Here is a 17,044-nt window from a genome sequence, read left to right as displayed (position 1 = left end):
AGCGGGGAGCTGCGAGCCAGGGAGCTCCCGGGCCTTTCTGGGCACCAACAGCACCTGTGGAGGCCGAGGGAGGAGCGGCGTGCCTCTGAACTCCTTGCCGGGTACCCGGGTTCCGATGCAGCCCCCCGGAGCAGCTCCTGGCAGCAATGCACAATGCTCAGCTCCCGGGGCAGCGCAGCCCAAGGTGTCCCGCTCGCTGGCACGGCCCAGCCAGGACATCGCGCGTACCTGGGGGGCAGAAAGTTCCTGCACGGCACATGGTCTGTGCGGGCCACCAACAGCACTGTGCGGGCCACCTCCCTGGCACACGTGTCCACGGCTTCTGATGGTTTGGCAGATGAGAAACCCACCCAAAACGTTTGATATAAAACAATATAGTAAGAGGCAGGATGCTAGCTCTTAGCAGCACCGTGAGTCTTGCAAAATACAGAGACTGCTCCTTGATCTTGAAGTGTTATGTAGGCATTGATAAGACAAGTCACTTCACAATAGATTAACCAAATGATTCTAGGTACAGAAGAAAAATAAAGAGCAGCATTTATTCTGCAATTTGAAACACAAACTCCAGCACTACAAATTTCTGGAACTTTTAAGCACTTGCTGACTTTCTTTCCTTTGACTGAAATGGAAGCAAAATAGCATCAGGCAAATACTATACTCAAGGATACTTCCCTGAGCCCAGAGCCAAGTCCTCAGATAAACTATTCCTGGCTTTTGCCACCTCACCAGTAAAATGAAATTCATTGTGCTCAGGATAAACTATTCCTGGCTTTTGCCACCTCACCAGCAAAAGAAATACATTGTCTTTGCATATTCTGATCCATCAACCCACACAACAAGGAATCTTGTGGAAATGCCCAGCATTTCACAAACCTCCATTATATTTCAAAAGAATGAATGTACAGGAAATAAGGGTAACTCTCATCTGGATTCTGATGTGAATGTGTGTTTCAAAGCAGAAGCTATTTCAGCTGTCAGCCTTCTTGGGACAGATGTATTTACTCAGCTGCAAAGGAGTACTGTGTCACCAAACATCAAAAAATGGTGGGAGTTTAAATTTCAACACAACAGGAATAATTTACCTCCTGAACAACAAGCTACTGCTACAAGTACCTGGCAGGAATAAGAAATGAACACAGTTTTCTCTCAGTGTTATGAAAACGACACAGGAGGGCCTTTCCAAGTCTGTTTCACAAGAGCAGCAACATAGCAAACCCACTCACCTCTCCAGGAGATCATTGCTAACAAGGCATGATGTGAAGACATTCAACTTAAATTAAGCAGGAAGCAGTCTGTTCTGGCTGCTTCTCCACCACATCAAACACACTAACATTGCTTTTATCAAATATTATTTTTCTCCCTCCCTTTATGTTGCAAACAGTTCCCCGGACCTCAAGCACTCCAGCAGTTTGCCTAATTTTCTTTGGAGTACAGGAGACCGAACTTAAAATTAAGCTGGATTTGAGCACTGAATGGTAGCTTTCAATGTCTTAATGAGCAAGCAGCCTGCGAAGAGCTTGTTTATTGCGGGGGCTGGCTGCTGCTCTGCTTAAGCAACTGGGAGATGACAATAAAATGTAAACTAGGAGAGGATTCTTTTTCTTGCCGGTCAAAGAGATTACAGCTAGCAAAGCTCTCAACAAGAACGAAGGACTTGAAGGATCAGGACCTCCATGTTAACCTTGGCCATATGGGACTTAAAGAAAGTTTTTATGCTTATTTTTCCTTGCTACTGTCACCTCGGTGCACACGAGGTTAGCGAAGGCTCCAAGTGGCTCTGCTCCCAGGTAGCCACAGCCACTTCCCGAGCCGCTCCGGTAACTCCGAGCGGTGCCCGCAGCCTGGCGCTGCCCTCCTGGGACAGACGCAGCTCCCGCGGACAGAGCCGGCCTGTTCGCCAAGTGCTGCTCGCGGGGCCCGAGCGCTGCGCGGTTCCCTCACCGCCCCGGCGGGCGGGCTTTGCTTCGGGAGGGGTGCCGGGCTGCGACCCACACGGCGTCACTCGGCCGGTCATCGCCCCCTACCGGCACCGCGAGCTCGTACCGTGAAACTTTAACCAAAAAAGCAGCGGGGAGAGCCTCTCCCCCCCTAGAGACCCCGGCTCGCACGGGGCACGGCGGGGCTCGCACCTCTGGCTTTTATGGGCTCTGCCCCGCTGTCGCACAGCGGCGACATCCGGGGGACAGCATTCGGGGGACCTCACTGACCCTTTCCGGGAGAGCCTGTCCGGACGCGCCTCTCCTGCGTTACCGCAGGGCAGGGCGCGGGCCTGAGGGACAAACAAAGCCCCCCGAGCCCTCCGCGGGGCCGCATCCCGGCGGGAAACGCCGCGGCGCCCCCGGGCCGGGCTGAGGGCGGGGCCGGGGCGGTGGCGCCCCCCGGCGGGCGGGGCGGGACGCATGCGCAGTGCGGCGGCGGCGCTCGGCGGCATGGCGGTGGCGCGCGATGTGCTGGAGCGGGCGCGGCGGCGCGCGGCGGGCTCGGCCCCGGCCCCGGTCCCGGTCAGTGCCGTGCGCGCACCCGCGGACACGCACACACAGATACAGAGACCGGGAGATGCACGGAGATCCATCTCCGTACGGGCCGCGGGCCCGCCTGGAAAACCGCCGTGCTGAGCTACCCGCGCCGCCCGGTGCCCCCGAGGGCTCTGCGGCTCCGTGCCCCGCCACCCTGTGGCTCTAAGCGACCGGCGGCACGCTGAGTGACCGGGAATGTCTCTCGTTGCAGGACCAGGACCGGGAACGCCTCAATGCAGCGTTCGCTTCGATTGTGAAGTTGATGAGAGGAGTCTCAAAGGAATGCGAGGTGAGGGGTCAGCCCCGGACCCGCCCGAAGGGGATTGAATGCTCAGGATGTGCCTGCCAGAGACCTCCTCACTTTTACTGCAAAAACTGGGCTTCAGGTTTGCTCGTTGTTCGGCAAGGGCTCAGGCAGTGAGCCTGGAGAGCCGGCCGAGATGAAGAAGTTTGGGGCATTCAGCATCATGTGGCAGGGTACATCTCAGCGGTGTTGTCCTGGCCGGCTGAGCTGGTTCCACCTTGGCTGATGAACACCACTATCTGCATTTTATATAGACAGTACCAGTAGCCCGGTACAGATTTTAGCAGAAGGTTTTTCCATTTCTTGGTAGAAACGCAGTACGGTTAGAGAGACAGAAATGTCAGGTGGCATCACAAAATACATTGTGTCACAAGGTATGGAATGTTTCCAGTGCTCCAAAGTATCTCTGCTGGGAAATGGCCTTGTGACATAGTAACCTTTTGTTGTTATCAGGGGAACGTGAGCCACTCCTGCTGGCTGATAGCCTGTTCTGGGTGCTGGAAATAAGGGAGAGTTTGAATCTCGAGTGTAGAGATGCTTTGTGTCCTGTGTTGGTTTAGGATTTAGCGTTGCTGTTGTGATTTAACCCCACCAGCAACTAAGTACCATACAGCTCACTCCCTCCCTGCCTTCCTCCCCTGGCAGGATGGGGAGGAGAATCTGGAGAAAATAAAACTCATGGGTAGAGGTAAGAACAGTTTATTAATTGAAACAAAGTAAAATATGAAAATACAAATTATAATAACAGTAATAATTGCGATGAAGATGGGAGAGAGAAATAAAACCCAGGAAGAACAAGTAATGTACAATACAGTTGATCACCACCCAGTGCCCAGGCAGCAGTCAGCCCCTCAGACAACTCTCCCTGTTCATATACATGGCATTCTATGCTATGGAATTTCCTTTTGGCTAGCTTGGGTCAGCTGTCACAGCCCTGCTCCCTCCCAGCTTTTTGTGCAGCTCCCCACTGGCAGAGCATGTGAACAGTCCTTGGCTTAGGGTGAGCACTACTCAGCAATAACCAAAACACCACTTTGTTATCGACACTGTACTCTGCTAACTCCAGAACACAGCACTCTGCCAACTGCTAGGAGGAAAACTTGCTCTATCCCAGACAAAACCAGGCCAAACTGGATTTGGGATGTTGCTACTGGGTAAGGAGTGTGGGCTCAGCTCTTTGTGTGTGCTGAGCAGAAATGGAGAGGTTTGGTGTGCAGGTGCACAGCTCCACTGTTCTCTGGCTGGCAGGTGTCACTGCTCTGCTGGGTGGGCAGACTGGAGCCAACCTCTGCCAGCCCCTCCCTGTGAGCACAGCCCTGCAGCCCAGTACTGCACCAAACTCTGAGAATTCAGTTTGTGCCCTTAGGGATCTGTTGTGCTAACTCAGCAGGGAGCTCACTGCCTGCAGGGCTAATACAGAGCCCAAGTCTGTAATTAAATTAGAGAAAACAGTACTCCAACACCCCAAGTGATTAGCTCTTAAGCAACTCCTTTATAATTTCAAAGCACTACATACACAGTAAGCAGTTAATCCTAGAACAACTGGGGCAGAATAGAGTTTCACACAAGACAAAACAAATGTAGTGAGGCTCATCCTTACCAGTGATTTGGCAGTGCTAGGTTTACAGTTTCACTCTAGGATGCTAAGGGTGTCTTCCAACCTAAATTATTCTTTGGGTCTGTCTTGTGCCCTGTTAAGAGTATTAAAGTTGGAACAAGCAATGGATGACTTCCACATTTATGCATCAGCCAAGACTGTACTGCTTCAGTCATTTCTGTGGAGAAGAAGAGTTATAAAAGGGGGGAAATGTCAGACCCATAATTTCATGGGTAAATTTTACAAAGTGCAAATAAAAATCCACAACCGAACACAATCATTTATGCACTTGAATGAAAACAAATTTGTAGTTTAAGAAGAGATGTTTGGGGCTGCTAAGGGATCAAAATTTACCCATTTCTCACCAAAAGTTGGATTTCATTTCTTTGCTCTGTGCCATCCATGTAAGAGATGCTCTGTGAAGCATTATGCACCAGGTCAGAGCATCTAATATATTTTGTAGCCTCACAAAAACTGCAATACAAGCAACCAGCTCTGTTGATTTGTGCACAAGCTCAAGGAATACAGGACAGCAGTAGATCTGGAAATAGGAATTTCTATTTGCCCTAATTTTGTTACATTTAGTCTTGACAGGGACAAGAGAAACACCAGTGAAATAAGAGATATTTTGGATCTTTTTGGTCCCTGTGATCAAAAAGGTAACCTTGGGAGGAGTTCTGTGGTGACAACAGATGGCAGCAGAGCTGTACTCAAGAGTTTAATTTGCAGTGGGGAAGATGCCAGCACATGTGCAGTGCAACCAGAAGAAGGCTGCTGTGTGCTTAAATACACTTCCCAAAACTGCTGTGGAAATGGTACCAGCCTTGAAGACACTTCAGCTTCTTTACTGACTCATTTTTCAGTTTTAACATGTTCTGCTTTTAGAGCACTGCTGCTGCACATGGCCTGCAGAACCCATCTTCACTGACTGGCTTGCAGAGCACCTGTCTTGCATACATGTCCTCTTAAGGACCCACAAACTATGCCTTCTTCCACCAGGGCTTTTCTTGACCAGCCTGATCAGGCAGGCACTTCCAGAGTACTTATTCCTTCTGACATTTTCATGAATTCAGTTCTGAGGTATCAGAGTCCCTGCCCTACATATTTTGAACACAAAATCAGGCCTGCCTGAGAGAGTCCTGTAGCAGAAGGCAGGTGGCCTTTGGAGGTACAAGCATTGTTTTCACCCCCATAGAGAACAAACCAGCCAATTAGTACACAGCATCAGTATTTGGGTATTATTAATATTTACTTTCAATTGTAAATCTGCAGTGGCTGCAAGTATGGTTTGATACCTCCCACATGATATTTTCTGTTTCTGTTGCTGTCCAGAAGTGCTATGGGGCTATGGCAACCAACAAGTGCAAAGAGAATGAAATCAAACACTTCTGCAAATACCATGGCAAGTCAGTAGAAAGAAAGATGGATCCCACAGAAGAAGAGGTAAGTAGGTACTTCTGGTTTTGATTAAAGGTTATTCCTTCCCTTGCTGTGGGGCATTTGTTATCCACCTGATGTCTGTGACACTCACACTCATGGATGTAGGTTGACCTTATGACATAAAAACACCTGGACTGAGCCAAGCCTGTGTTGGGTTGGGGGAAGGCAGGGTCACTTCTTGTGGCACCAGTCAGTGTCCTATCCATCCTTTTGTGGAGGGGAAAACTTCATGCACCTAAAGCTTCCCCTCTCTTGGCCTGGATTTGCACTGTGTGCTGGATCAACAGAAAATAATTTTTTCTTTCCAGGGGACTGAAGATTCTATAGAACCCAGCCAAGCTCAAAGTTGCCAGCAAAGGGTAAGTGTTTAGAATACTTTGGTTTTATGTGGAGGTATTTGCTAGCACTTCTTTTATCATTTTGAATCAAGCTGGCTACAAATTGTGACAGATCTGGAGACCTTGATGGCACAGCAGATTAACCAGTGGTGCACTCACAATTATAATATATGTATAGGCAGTCAAATGGCCATACAGAGACTTGCACAATTAGTTAGAAAGCAGATTGTGGCATTCTTGCACTTGGCCCTCCCACAGGCTCTCTGAAGACTCCTGTTTCTCAAGGAGAAGAAAACTGGTTTTATTTTTCAAAGCCTAACACCTCAGCAAATCAATTTCAGGAACTTCTAAGCCACAAAAGATGAGAAACATTGAATCTGTACCACACTATTAATTAGTGAGAGCACCTTTGGTATAGGGACAGGAATTCCCAGGCTTATGTTCAGAACTGTCTAAGTTGGTAAATTTCAGTTTTGTAAGACGTAAATTACAGCACAGTGATTATCTCCACCAATTGAAACATTAGCTGGAATACTTTGAGTATGGCACTTGCTAATTTTTGTACTGACAGAAACATTTTACAGTTTTGTTTGCACTGCCTTCCATATATTTAGAAAACTCTTAATATATTTATATAGCAGCTGAATGTGCTTTTGTTTTTTTACCCAGACACAGGGTGGTTTTTTTGGGAAACCTAGAATAACTAACAATAACATAGCTTTTTTTTCTTTTTTTATTTTTTCTTAAAGCCCAGAAGACCTTCCAAAGATTTCTACATTGAAGTTTCTCCTGGCATCTATTCTGTCACAGCAATCTCAGAAGACATGGTGGAACAAACCCATGTAGTAGATGTCAATGCAGGACAAAGTGTTGATTTAACTTTTGTCCTGTGATATTTGTTGTTTCCTGGCAACAGCAGGAATAAAACATGAGGCTCTTTTTAATGTGTGTAATGAGCTATAAATATCTTTTTCTTGTTAGCACTTTAATAGTAGCTTCCTCTCTGGGACTCCATTTTTATGGCCTGTATATTTGTTTCCTAGTTAATGCAATTATATGCAGCCCACTTTGTACATTGATTTTTATAAATATTTGTACATTGTGTGCCTTTTAAATCCAATTATGTGACTGTGTAATTCCAGATTCTTCTGCTCTAAACAATTAAAGATACAATCAGTGAAATAAAATATATGATCAAGCCTTACTGATGGCAGCTTCTTTTGTATCATCCTCAGAGAGAACTTCCATGTCACAGTGTTGACCAGAAAGCATGATCCATGTGGTGTAAATATGGGTGTACATTAGCTTCTGTAGGCTAGCACTGATTTTGGAGCAGCTGGCTCAGAAGCCACTCCCCTATCTGTACTGTTACTAGGCTGATAAAGAAATGAAATACAAATGAAATTCCCTACCTAGAACCCCAACTCAGAAATGTGCTGAAATATGTGTCAGGTGTTCAGTCTAGGCACATGAGCTATTGATTCAGGTTCTGTCTCTTTGCAGACCATGCTAAACCCCTTTTCTGAGGGCTGTGGGGTACCCTAAATTATCCAATTTACTGCTGAGCAACTGCACACTGCAGCTTATGGCCAAGTTCATATGCTTTAAACATGAGCAGTCCCACTAACAAAACTCCCTGGATGCTTAACTTTGCCAAAGGACCAGATTCCATGTTTAGAATTAGTGATTTGGTCTGTCATCTTCCTGTAGCTGATAGTATTTCCATGGTTTCCATTCATTTTCATCAGAATATAAAAATCAGTGGCTTGAATGCTAATCATTTTGTTGTTTGTATCTACAGTAGTAGGTCCTTTAGCCTCTGGCTACTTTTGCTTGTGCTTTAAACCCAAAAAAATATCTTTCAGCTGTCAGGTTGTATTGTTTCTCCATTCCTCCTGGCTTTCTACAAACAGAAACTGCTTTGATGAATTTCTGTGGCTCTCTCCAGAGACCTGTAGACAAATGGGAGGTTTATTGGACTCCTGATGTGCATCTGTTCAGGCTTTTAGTGCTTCTACTAGCTCATCTGATCTCTCCAGAATTGTAAAGTCAAGTCCAAATAGTTAAGAATTTACTGTAGCACTTTGGAATAAAGAATGAGGATGCTCAAGTTTAATGTGGGTGAAAGCAGAGTTTCTCACTTATTAAAATTATATAGTCATCCATAAAGATATTCTATTGAGACAGTACCTAAAGCAGAACTTGATTTGTTCAAAAAATATAACACTGATAGAGTAGAAGCAGTTTACCTGAAATTTCAGCCCCTGAACTTGATCAGTTGTACATGTACCAAATTCTGGTTGATCATGTCTCTCTCTGCTTTGCTGCAAGTGAGCTCTGGCAGGGTCTGTAACATCAGGTTTGTCATCTCCAACACAAGTGGCTTCACATTTATCATCTGATGCTGCTTTGTATCTTTGTTCTGATGCTGCAAAGCCTTCTTCCTAGAGGACAGAAAACAAATCCCTCAGAAGTCTGGGCTAAGAAAAGCATCAATGTCTTTGTTAACAGCTGCTTTGCTGGCTGTACCTGTGCCTCACATAGCTTTAATACTGGTCTATTTTCTGGGCTAGCACAAACTTTACTGCTGAAACACACAATTGGACAGCAAGACCACAGGATTTTCAGAAGCTGCCAGGCTTTGATTAAAAACTCTTCTACTTCAGAAGTCAGGAGGATTTTTTTGACTGCAGTGAGGAGACATCAGCCCCCCAGAGAGTACCTCTGGGAAGCCTGTCCTCTCACTCCACTTGTTTGCTGCAAGCCCCTTCTGATGCAGCCTGCAGCATGTGATAAAACTGCTTCAGCTATCTCAGAGTAGCAATAGATCTTCTGGGTTTAAATCACCAAGGGGCTATTTTACAGGAATGAAATTCTGTCATTATACCCTGTATTGCCACGTTGCACCCACTACTGTGATTCATGCTGCTGCTTTGGGGCTGGAATGAAACAATTCTGTTTTCTTATTAGCTTTACCAAAAGGCAACTCATGTCACTTCAGTGCACAGCTCTGACACTGCTTACACAGAGCATGCCTGCCTGGAGTTCCACACTGGCCTGAAAATTCCTAGGAAATCAATTACAAAGGTGTGTGGTTATGTAACTATGATTATTTAACCAATAAAGTAATATAGAAATAGAAAGTAGGAACCATACAGTTGATAAGTTGGCATCTGCTTAAAATGAATGAGTACAATTGTGAGAACACAAGATGTATTAATGTATATTCTCTGTTCACCAAGACATGTTATTAATGGATTCTTCTCTAAACATGCAAGTTTAGAACATTTCAAGTTTTACTTTGCAGTCAGCCCACAGTAGCAAGAGCATGAAGGTACAGAGAAGCTAATATTTTGATTTCATGTATATAATTTACTAATTCTACCCTGATGCTCTTGTGCAGAGCACTGTTTCTGTTCATCCTGACATTCTCTTTCATCTTCTCCTTCTTCCTGTAAGTTTTTCTTCCTCATTTCTGTGTTTGCCCTTTTTAGCATTCATGTTCTGATTTTTTTTCAAGTTTTTCTAAAGCATGAGGGAAACCATGCCTAAAAACCAGGGTAGTGGTGTTGTTCCTAGCTGTGACACAGTCTGCTTACTCTGTATCCCCCAGCTTCACAGCAGCAATCTGCTGTCTGAACTGCTTGTCTCCACTGAGAAGAAACTCAGCAAAGACTGTTTACCAAAGAATCTGCTTCTATCTCTCAGAGACAGAAATTGTGACTCACAATTTGATAGACAGAGCTCAGCACCTTTACATGGATTTAACACAGGACTTCTTTGGGTAGATGTCAATGGGCATTTGGCAGGTTTCTGAATTGAAATCTGCATTACTGAATGCCCACATGGCTACTGACATTTGTTTCCATTTTACCACGTAGCTCCAGCCCTTCCTTAAGGCTTGGGGATTTTTGTTTTGGTTTCATTAGTGGAGAACTTTCCTACCTATCACAAAACTGGTGGATGGCCTCAGGAAGCAGTTACAAACAATGTCGTTTTCTTGCCAGGTTCCAAACCATTTACAAGAATATTTTTTCCATTCAAACAAACCTCCTGCTTACATAACCACAGAACTAATACAGATTATCTTACCCTCAATGATGGCTTGAAATCTTGGCCTCTTAGGATTTTTTTCATCATGAGTTGCCCTCTGGGAGTCTGCTCAGTGGTTTCAAACACTGCACTCTGCTGAGCTAGGGCCACACTGGACATGTCCTCAGTGGAGATGGCTTTGGATTCCAGCTGGCCCTTTGTACAACTTCCAGGTCCTGGGAAGGAGTAAAATTGAGTCTAAGAGTGAAACCAGAACTGAAATGGAGAACCATTCATTTCAGAAGAGAGAAAAATGCACTTTAGGTCTGAAAGGAATTCTTTCAGGTTATTCTGAATGGGTGAGCTATGCAGGTTAATGAAGATGTTAGCATCATAAAAGGCATAGGAAAATGACAGCAAACAGAGAGGAATATCTGGCTTCCAAATGAAATTAATTGTTCTGGTAGTTTTCCATGGGATGAGTGGCCAAAAGAAGAGCCAGATGAGGCAGCAGAAACACTGGGGAGGGGGAAGAATTGTATCAGAGTCTGATATGCAAATTTACAGTATTAATACTAAAAATCTCCAGGCAAAGTGACTGCCCTGCCCAGAAGACTTCTGGTTTTGTTCCCTCTGACAGCTTCCCTGTGGGGCTGTTTGAAGGTACCTGAATTACTGGAATGGGACTCGTGGTGGCTTCTTTCCCAGTATACCCCATCAGGTCTTGCAGAATTCTTTAGCCTGGGCTTTTCAAGACAGCTGGAACCTGTGTTAACAACACTGTCCCCCACAGTACCCTTAGTGGGGGATGCCTTCAGGTCCCTCTCTGAATCAGAAGAGAGAGAAGATGTTGCCACAGCTGCAGCTTCTCCTTGTTTCATGCATTTCAGTTCTAGAAAGCCTGGAGAGAGCTCACTGTTGGACTCTGCCTCTTCAGCTTTGTCCTGAAAGAGCAGAGACCTGGAGGGAAGAGGCCACCAGGCAGCAGCACAGGGATGGCAGCAGCAGCTGCACCTTACCCAGGCTGATGAACAGCAGATACCACCAGCACAGTGGTGATGGAAATGTGGCCAGCAGGGAGAGCAGAGCAAGCAGTGCTTGGCAAGGCTACACAGAGCACAAGCAGGAATCAGGGCTGCCTTAGGACTGCAGGGAAAAACACAAGAGTTAGAGTCCTGGCTTGGTCTGGGCTTCACCCTGCTGGTGAAGGGCATGTGGATCATCTCCACAATCCTCTCCCACAGGCTAGGGGGGATCCACAGAGCCACACCATGGGGGAGTTTCACTTGCTTGTCATTCCAGAACTGAACTGTAATTTCTTCATCTTCTGAGGCTGTTAAAAGAAACAGCAAGCAGCCTTAAGCAGCTGCCCTGCCTGGGCAGTGCACACAGACAGATAAGGCTTTGCAGCTTTATGAACTTTCTGCTCCTGTCAAGAGGCAGGATCAATTCTTGCCCTTCTCTAACACCTCACCACAGTGTCACAGAGGTGAGTGGGCAGCCTGGACACCATCACTAGAACAGGCCTGGCAGCATCTTTCCTCCCAGTTTGTCATCAGAGGAACAAGAAAACTGTGACAGTAATTTCTGTTGCTGCTGCCAAATTTAGCAGTACAGCTCTGAGAATAGTATTTTGGTAAGTCAGTGGAGCTTGACTGTCAGATACAGGAAAAATGAATGAGCTGCTGAAATCTCCTATGTCTGGCTGATAAAATCACCCCCAGATGTACCATTTGGTACAAATGTGAGTATTTAAGCTCAGATGAATGCTTCCTGGAAGTTATCTCACTTGTCACTTGTCTGTCATGAAAAGGCCACAGTCCTGCTCATGGCAGCCACAGCCTTGTGCCAGCTACACTCACAGACACAGATGATAACATTTTTATGGGTCACAGCTTCCTTAGGGTCACACTGGTGAGGTTACACACAGATATCCATCAGCTCCTGCAAGCTTGGAGCAACACTGGGCTGTAGTCTGTGCTCTGTTGTTTATCTGGCAGCAGCACCCTGACAGGAATTTATCCTGACAGCCTCACTGACGTGCCAGAGGAACAAGGGGAGGAAGAGAGCAGCACTTTTCTTACCTTGTAAGGGATCCCTTGTCTCAATGCCTCTGAGGACAGTTCCTGGGCCATACCTGGCCCTATCTGGCTCCCAGGGTGCCAGCACTCTGTCTCCAGGGAGCAAGGAGTGCTTCATCCCATTCACATAGTCCAGGATGTCACCCCATGCTGTTTTCTGCACACACACTGCATGCCTTCCACGTGACACAAGTGGTTTGGCAAACTCTACCAGGAACATGCCTCTTTCACTCTGTTAGCAGGAACAAAATAACAATTCCACTGAAAAACAGTCAACAATGTGGTAATCAATGCAACTTTTGCTGGGAGACCATCCTGTGCCTATATGACTAGGGCAAAAGAAGCCCGAACAGCAGCTAGGGTGTGGGGTGTTAGTTCAGCATTGAGACAGCCCAGAGAAACTCCATGAGGCTCACCTGAAAGCAAGATGAGTGAAGCATATGCTCAGATTCATGGCCACTAGGATCTGTATTTTCTATCCCAAGAGAAAAAGCTATAGACAAGTGCATTTCACAAACCACGCTGTGTGTGCCAAGGAACAAGGGACACTGAAGCCATTCAGACCTGTTCATCACTCATGCCCGAGTCCTTCCTCATTACATACACCACTAGCTCTGCTTCTTGGGGGGTTGTTGGGAACTTTTATTTTCTCTTATATTAAGGCCTGTCAAGAGGCTTTCCATCAACAATGAGATGAGGTACTTCCCTGTTCTTGAGAAAGAACAGGCTCCTTTTTGTGTTAAGTTTGAAGTGCTAACAAACCAATGAATTAAAGCATTCACTACCCTTTCTGGAAAGACCCTGAGCCTGGTCCGTGGCTGACTCAAGCTGGACATGTGTACATAAAACACAAGCCCTTTTCCAGTGCTGTTGATGGTTCTGTGTCTACACACAACAGCAGCCCCTAGACTGCTGGCAGCAGCACTGGGGCTGCCTCAGGCTGGCTCAGTGCCCAGCACCAGCACAAGGCTGCTCAAGCACCTGCTGTCCTGGTGATCTGTTCTCTAATCTCATCAAAAACTGAACCAAAAACTGCTACACTGAAGAACCAAAAAACTGCTACACTGAACCCAGGTGCTGTGTGAGGACTGCCCCCAGCTACCACACAGCAACCATCACTCACCTCTATCTCCTCTTTTACTGTAGCAGGGTAATAAAATCCATCTTGCTCCCCTCTAGCCAGCACAGGCACGTCTGTGCCCCCTGATTTACCCAGGCTCTTCCATTCTGGGCCAGGGGAAGGGAGGCAGTGGCTGATCCATTGGCACCTCAAAGAAAAGAAAATGGGTCAGCCCTGAAAGAAATAGATTCTGCAGGACATGAAAAAAATAATCTTGTACAGTTTAAGAATTGGAACACTCCATTTTGTATCACTCCCACAGGCCAAATAGTGTGGGAAGAAACAGAAAACTTGCTTGTGCTGGGATAATTCCTTGATCTTGGAAAAAACATATCAGTGCCTGCTTTTACTCAGATGTCTTTGCTTTGGGGCTTACAGGAAGTGAGCCAGGGACATGCTGGAATCCTGGGCCAGCATTACCTGCACCAGCCCCTTTGCTGTTTGCCTGGCAAGACAATGCAACCCTTCAGATCAGGAGAAAAGACCCATCTGCAGTACAGAGCACAGCATAGGTGCACTCCAGAGTGCTGGAGCTGATGGCTTACACTGCAGCATTCAGGGAACAGCAAAGCAGAGAAGTAAACAGGAAAGCTGCTGGTTGATGACAGCTTCTAGCCCAAAACTGGGAAAATAATCTCCTGTCACAAAGCATTAGCAACATTTCATGGAAGATGACTTCTAAAGTAAGATGCTTTTATTTATCCCAATAATATTAAAGGAATGTTTATTTGATAGGAGGCTTACTCAGGCCTTGCTCTTCATAATCTCCAAGGTAGCAAATAACTTTAGTTAATACATCTAAAAAACTGCCAGTGCAGGGGTGGGAAAGCTCAAATGATGTTCAAGCTGCTAATTTATTAAACTGACACACCAGCCTGGTTTATTCTTTTAGATAAACAAAAAACAAATCCCCGACTTAAACAGGAACTCGATTTTACCTCTGGGGGGCGAGGTGCTCAGTGATCCAGGCAGGGTACACAACAAAAGAGCTCCTGCAGCAGGGATTAACTGTGGATATGACAGTGGAACATGAAAGCTTGTCCAAAGCTGGCCTCACACTGCAATACCTGTGACCCCTGGGCAGGGACCTTTCCAAATGAGCCATACTTGAAAAAGGTGCTGCCTGCAGGACTCGGTCGTGACCTGTTGAAGAAAAGAGACAATAAGCAAGTGCTGGCCTGTGTACCTCAAGAACCCAGTAATTTTGATTAATCATTTATTTTTGTTTAAAAACACTGAATTCAAAATATTCAGACTGGCACTTGGCCAGATGAGCCCACATGACTGACTTCAGTGATCTTCACTCACGTAAATCCTAACCTGGAAAAGGGGCAGAAACGCTCAAGGAAACTACAAATGCTGTGAAAATCCCCAGGAAAATAATAAATTTCACCTCCCTCCAACATTTGTTTCCCTCTTTGTTTCCAGCTCTCTTTTCTTACACTTACATTCTTCCTTTAAAGCTTTCTTGTAGAGACCCAGCCAAACCTTCCCTGTTTTACAAGCTGAGATAGAAATTATAGCTGAAGTTGACAAGCTGAGTAAACGTGACAGGTTTTGAACTTGATGTTAGATTACATTTCCCTGTTATTTATTTATAATGATGCATTAAGAGGAAATATTTTGATCTTTCAGCTGCCCTGTCACTTTTTATTAACAGTAGGATTATGGCTTGCAACAAGAAAGAATGAGATGCTCAGATGTGACAAGTGATAACTATTCAGAGGCTGTCACAGTAAGATCAATGATGTGATGCTATCTCTGGTAATTTCAAAAGATGTAGTAGACAAGCTTCCATTAATCTTTTTCTTTTTAAATATTGCTTAGAAACACTTATGATAACATTTGCATGTAAACTCAACAACCTATAAAATTTAAGCGCTTAATTTATTTTACAAAATGCAGTTTAGGCACTCGTGTTTACATGATGTTTTGTCTCTTACCTAAGAAATATGATCTGGAAGTATTTTATATGGAGACTCCCAGATAGATACATAATTTTAGATAACTAGCACAGCAAACCCAGCAAGAAGAGTGGATTAACTGCTACAAAATTCATATTTAAAGTCAAGAAATCAACACAATATAACAATTTATTTCACGACTGCACAAACTGCTGTTACAAACCAAAACAAGACAGAATCAGTAATACTTTGCAAAGAAAGGCAACCATCACTTCTACATTAAAGCACATTTTATCACCCCTGTTTCTACACACAACAGTGCACTGACAAAGGCACAGCAGTATTTTAGACTTACCTGCTATTGGAAACAGTACACCATTTGGATTTAGTCTGAATGCAGAAATGTCACCCTTTTTCCTGTTGGACACAGGGAGCCTTTTGCTGCCAGTGTTTCCCAGTTGCTAAGGAGGTTGCCACAGCTGTTACTCCCAGGATTGGACATCCTGACCTGACTGGTTAAAACCCAGCAGAACATGACTTCAGAGAGGACCATTTGACTGCCACACATTTGCTCTATTTTCAACTCCCCATGGATCTCCTGCACCACAGGGAAGGAATTTTAAGAGAGCTCAGTGTCCTCTAGGCTTCTGCCTATGATTGCAGGGCAAAAAACAGCATTGAAGTTGCAGTGCAGGTTAAGGAAAATTTTTTTAAAAAGCTCACCACCACAGGGTGTGACAAATAAACATGTTTGAAATGTGCACAGAAAGGTTGAAGCTGAGACAAACCAAGGTCAAATCAATTTACAACTTTCTCCTTTCACAATAAAGGGGAAGGATTAATGAATTGTACCCCTCTCTTACAAAGTGCCTATCAAAAATATGTCATATTGTAACACAGAAACCTACCTGTTAATTTCTGCTGAGATCCCTAATTTTCACATCCTTCTTAAAAGAAAGACAAAGAGTTGACATTTGTTGATTTTTTGTTTGGTTAGTTTCATTTGTGGTTTTTTGGGGGAAGGGGGTGCTTGGAATACTTTATTGCCTTTTTTTAGGCATGTTTGAACTCACTGCTACAGAAATAATGTAACAGGGTGGGATAAGTGCAGTTAGGGAAGATTCATCACTTGTGAAGTCTGTAACCATTTTTTTGTACATTCTGCTGCACAGACAGCCTACAAGCTCTCATGCTGTCAGCAGAATTATTTAGCATCAATGATTCCCTTACACAAAGTAAATGTTAAGACATTTTATTGGTTTTGAGCTAAACTCTCTTAATCATCTTCACACAGTTCTATTTTATAACACTTAACTGAAACCATCAGCAGTACAGAGGCACAGACTGGGAGGCTGGGGAAGACCACTCCAGACCTCAACCATTATCAAAGTCAAAAAAAAATTTCTATTGCAGGTTATTTTTATGCTGATGGCCAAAACCTTGCCAGCCCTCTTTATACTGTGTATTTTGTAAACAGTCCTAGTAATTTTTAGGGGCACTGCCATCTGTACAAGAATCCAGTTTTCAATAGAAATTATGCAATGTCAAGAAGTTTTCAATGTGGTTAAAATATTCACTAATAAGAAAATGATGGAGCAGCACTCACAAAACTTTATGGTCTTCCTATGTTCAGTAACTGTGCTTCAGAGAGCTCCTACCCTACTCTATTTTTCTGTTTTAAATTAAATTATCCTTTCTTTTGGCATCCAAAA

At 44.9% G+C, this 17,044-nt stretch overlaps 2 protein-coding genes across 3 annotated transcripts; one reads left to right on the top strand and one right to left on the bottom strand.

Moving 5' to 3' along the window:
- Positions 1 to 2,421: 2,421 nt before the first annotated feature.
- AKIP1 (A-kinase interacting protein 1) lies at positions 2,422 to 7,399 on the top strand. The gene is made up of 5 exons (XM_059848881.1): positions 2,422 to 2,501; positions 2,728 to 2,805; positions 5,750 to 5,860; positions 6,166 to 6,216; positions 6,945 to 7,399. The coding sequence occupies exons 1-5, from the start codon at positions 2,430 to 2,432 to the stop codon at positions 7,086 to 7,088; spliced, it is 456 nt and encodes a 151-aa protein (XP_059704864.1). The 5' UTR covers positions 2,422 to 2,429; the 3' UTR covers positions 7,089 to 7,399.
- On the bottom strand, positions 3,506 to 17,037 carry C6H11orf16 (chromosome 6 C11orf16 homolog). 2 transcript variants are annotated; one of them, XM_059848876.1, is made up of 7 exons: positions 14,367 to 17,037; positions 13,432 to 13,576; positions 12,312 to 12,540; positions 10,895 to 11,560; positions 10,288 to 10,463; positions 8,445 to 8,639; positions 3,506 to 8,147 (listed from the first exon to the last, which is right to left on the bottom strand). In XM_059848876.1, exons 1-7 carry the CDS (start codon positions 14,642 to 14,644, stop codon positions 8,064 to 8,066), a joined length of 1,773 nt encoding a protein of 590 aa, XP_059704859.1. In that variant the 5' UTR covers positions 14,645 to 17,037; the 3' UTR covers positions 3,506 to 8,063. The 2 variants fall into 2 exon arrangements, with proteins under 2 accessions (XP_059704859.1, XP_059704860.1); XM_059848877.1 differs by having other exon boundaries at positions 3,506 to 4,595.
- Between the last annotated feature and the right edge of the window lie 7 nt (positions 17,038 to 17,044).

The sequence above is a fragment of the Haemorhous mexicanus genome, chromosome 6 (assembly GCF_027477595.1).
Source record: "Haemorhous mexicanus isolate bHaeMex1 chromosome 6, bHaeMex1.pri, whole genome shotgun sequence".
Classification (NCBI taxonomy): domain Eukaryota; kingdom Metazoa; phylum Chordata; class Aves; order Passeriformes; family Fringillidae; genus Haemorhous; species Haemorhous mexicanus.
The sequence above is the reverse complement of the archived record's forward strand: the minus strand, read 5'-3'. Positions and strand labels throughout refer to the sequence as shown.

Bases quoted from the DNA above. Each gene is read 5' to 3' on its own strand.
- C6H11orf16 (XM_059848876.1), bottom strand. From the start codon at position 14,644: ATGATTAATCAAAATTACTGGGTTCTTGAGGTACACAGGCCAGCACTT. The intron at 11,561-12,311 runs GTAAGAAAAGTG...TTCTTTTAACAG, and splicing joins GACAAGGGATCCCTTACAAG to CCTCAGAAGATGAAGAAATT. The intron at 8,640-10,287 runs GTAAGATAATCT...TCTGTCCTCTAG, and splicing joins ATTTCAAGCCATCATTGAGG to GAAGAAGGCTTTGCAGCATC.
- AKIP1 (XM_059848881.1), top strand. From the start codon at position 2,430: ATGGCGGTGGCGCGCGATGTGCTGGAGCGGGCGCGGCGGCGCGCGGCG. The intron at 2,806-5,749 runs GTGAGGGGTCAG...GTTGCTGTCCAG, and splicing joins GAGTCTCAAAGGAATGCGAG to AAGTGCTATGGGGCTATGGC. The intron at 5,861-6,165 runs GTAAGTAGGTAC...TTTTCTTTCCAG, and splicing joins TGGATCCCACAGAAGAAGAG to GGGACTGAAGATTCTATAGA.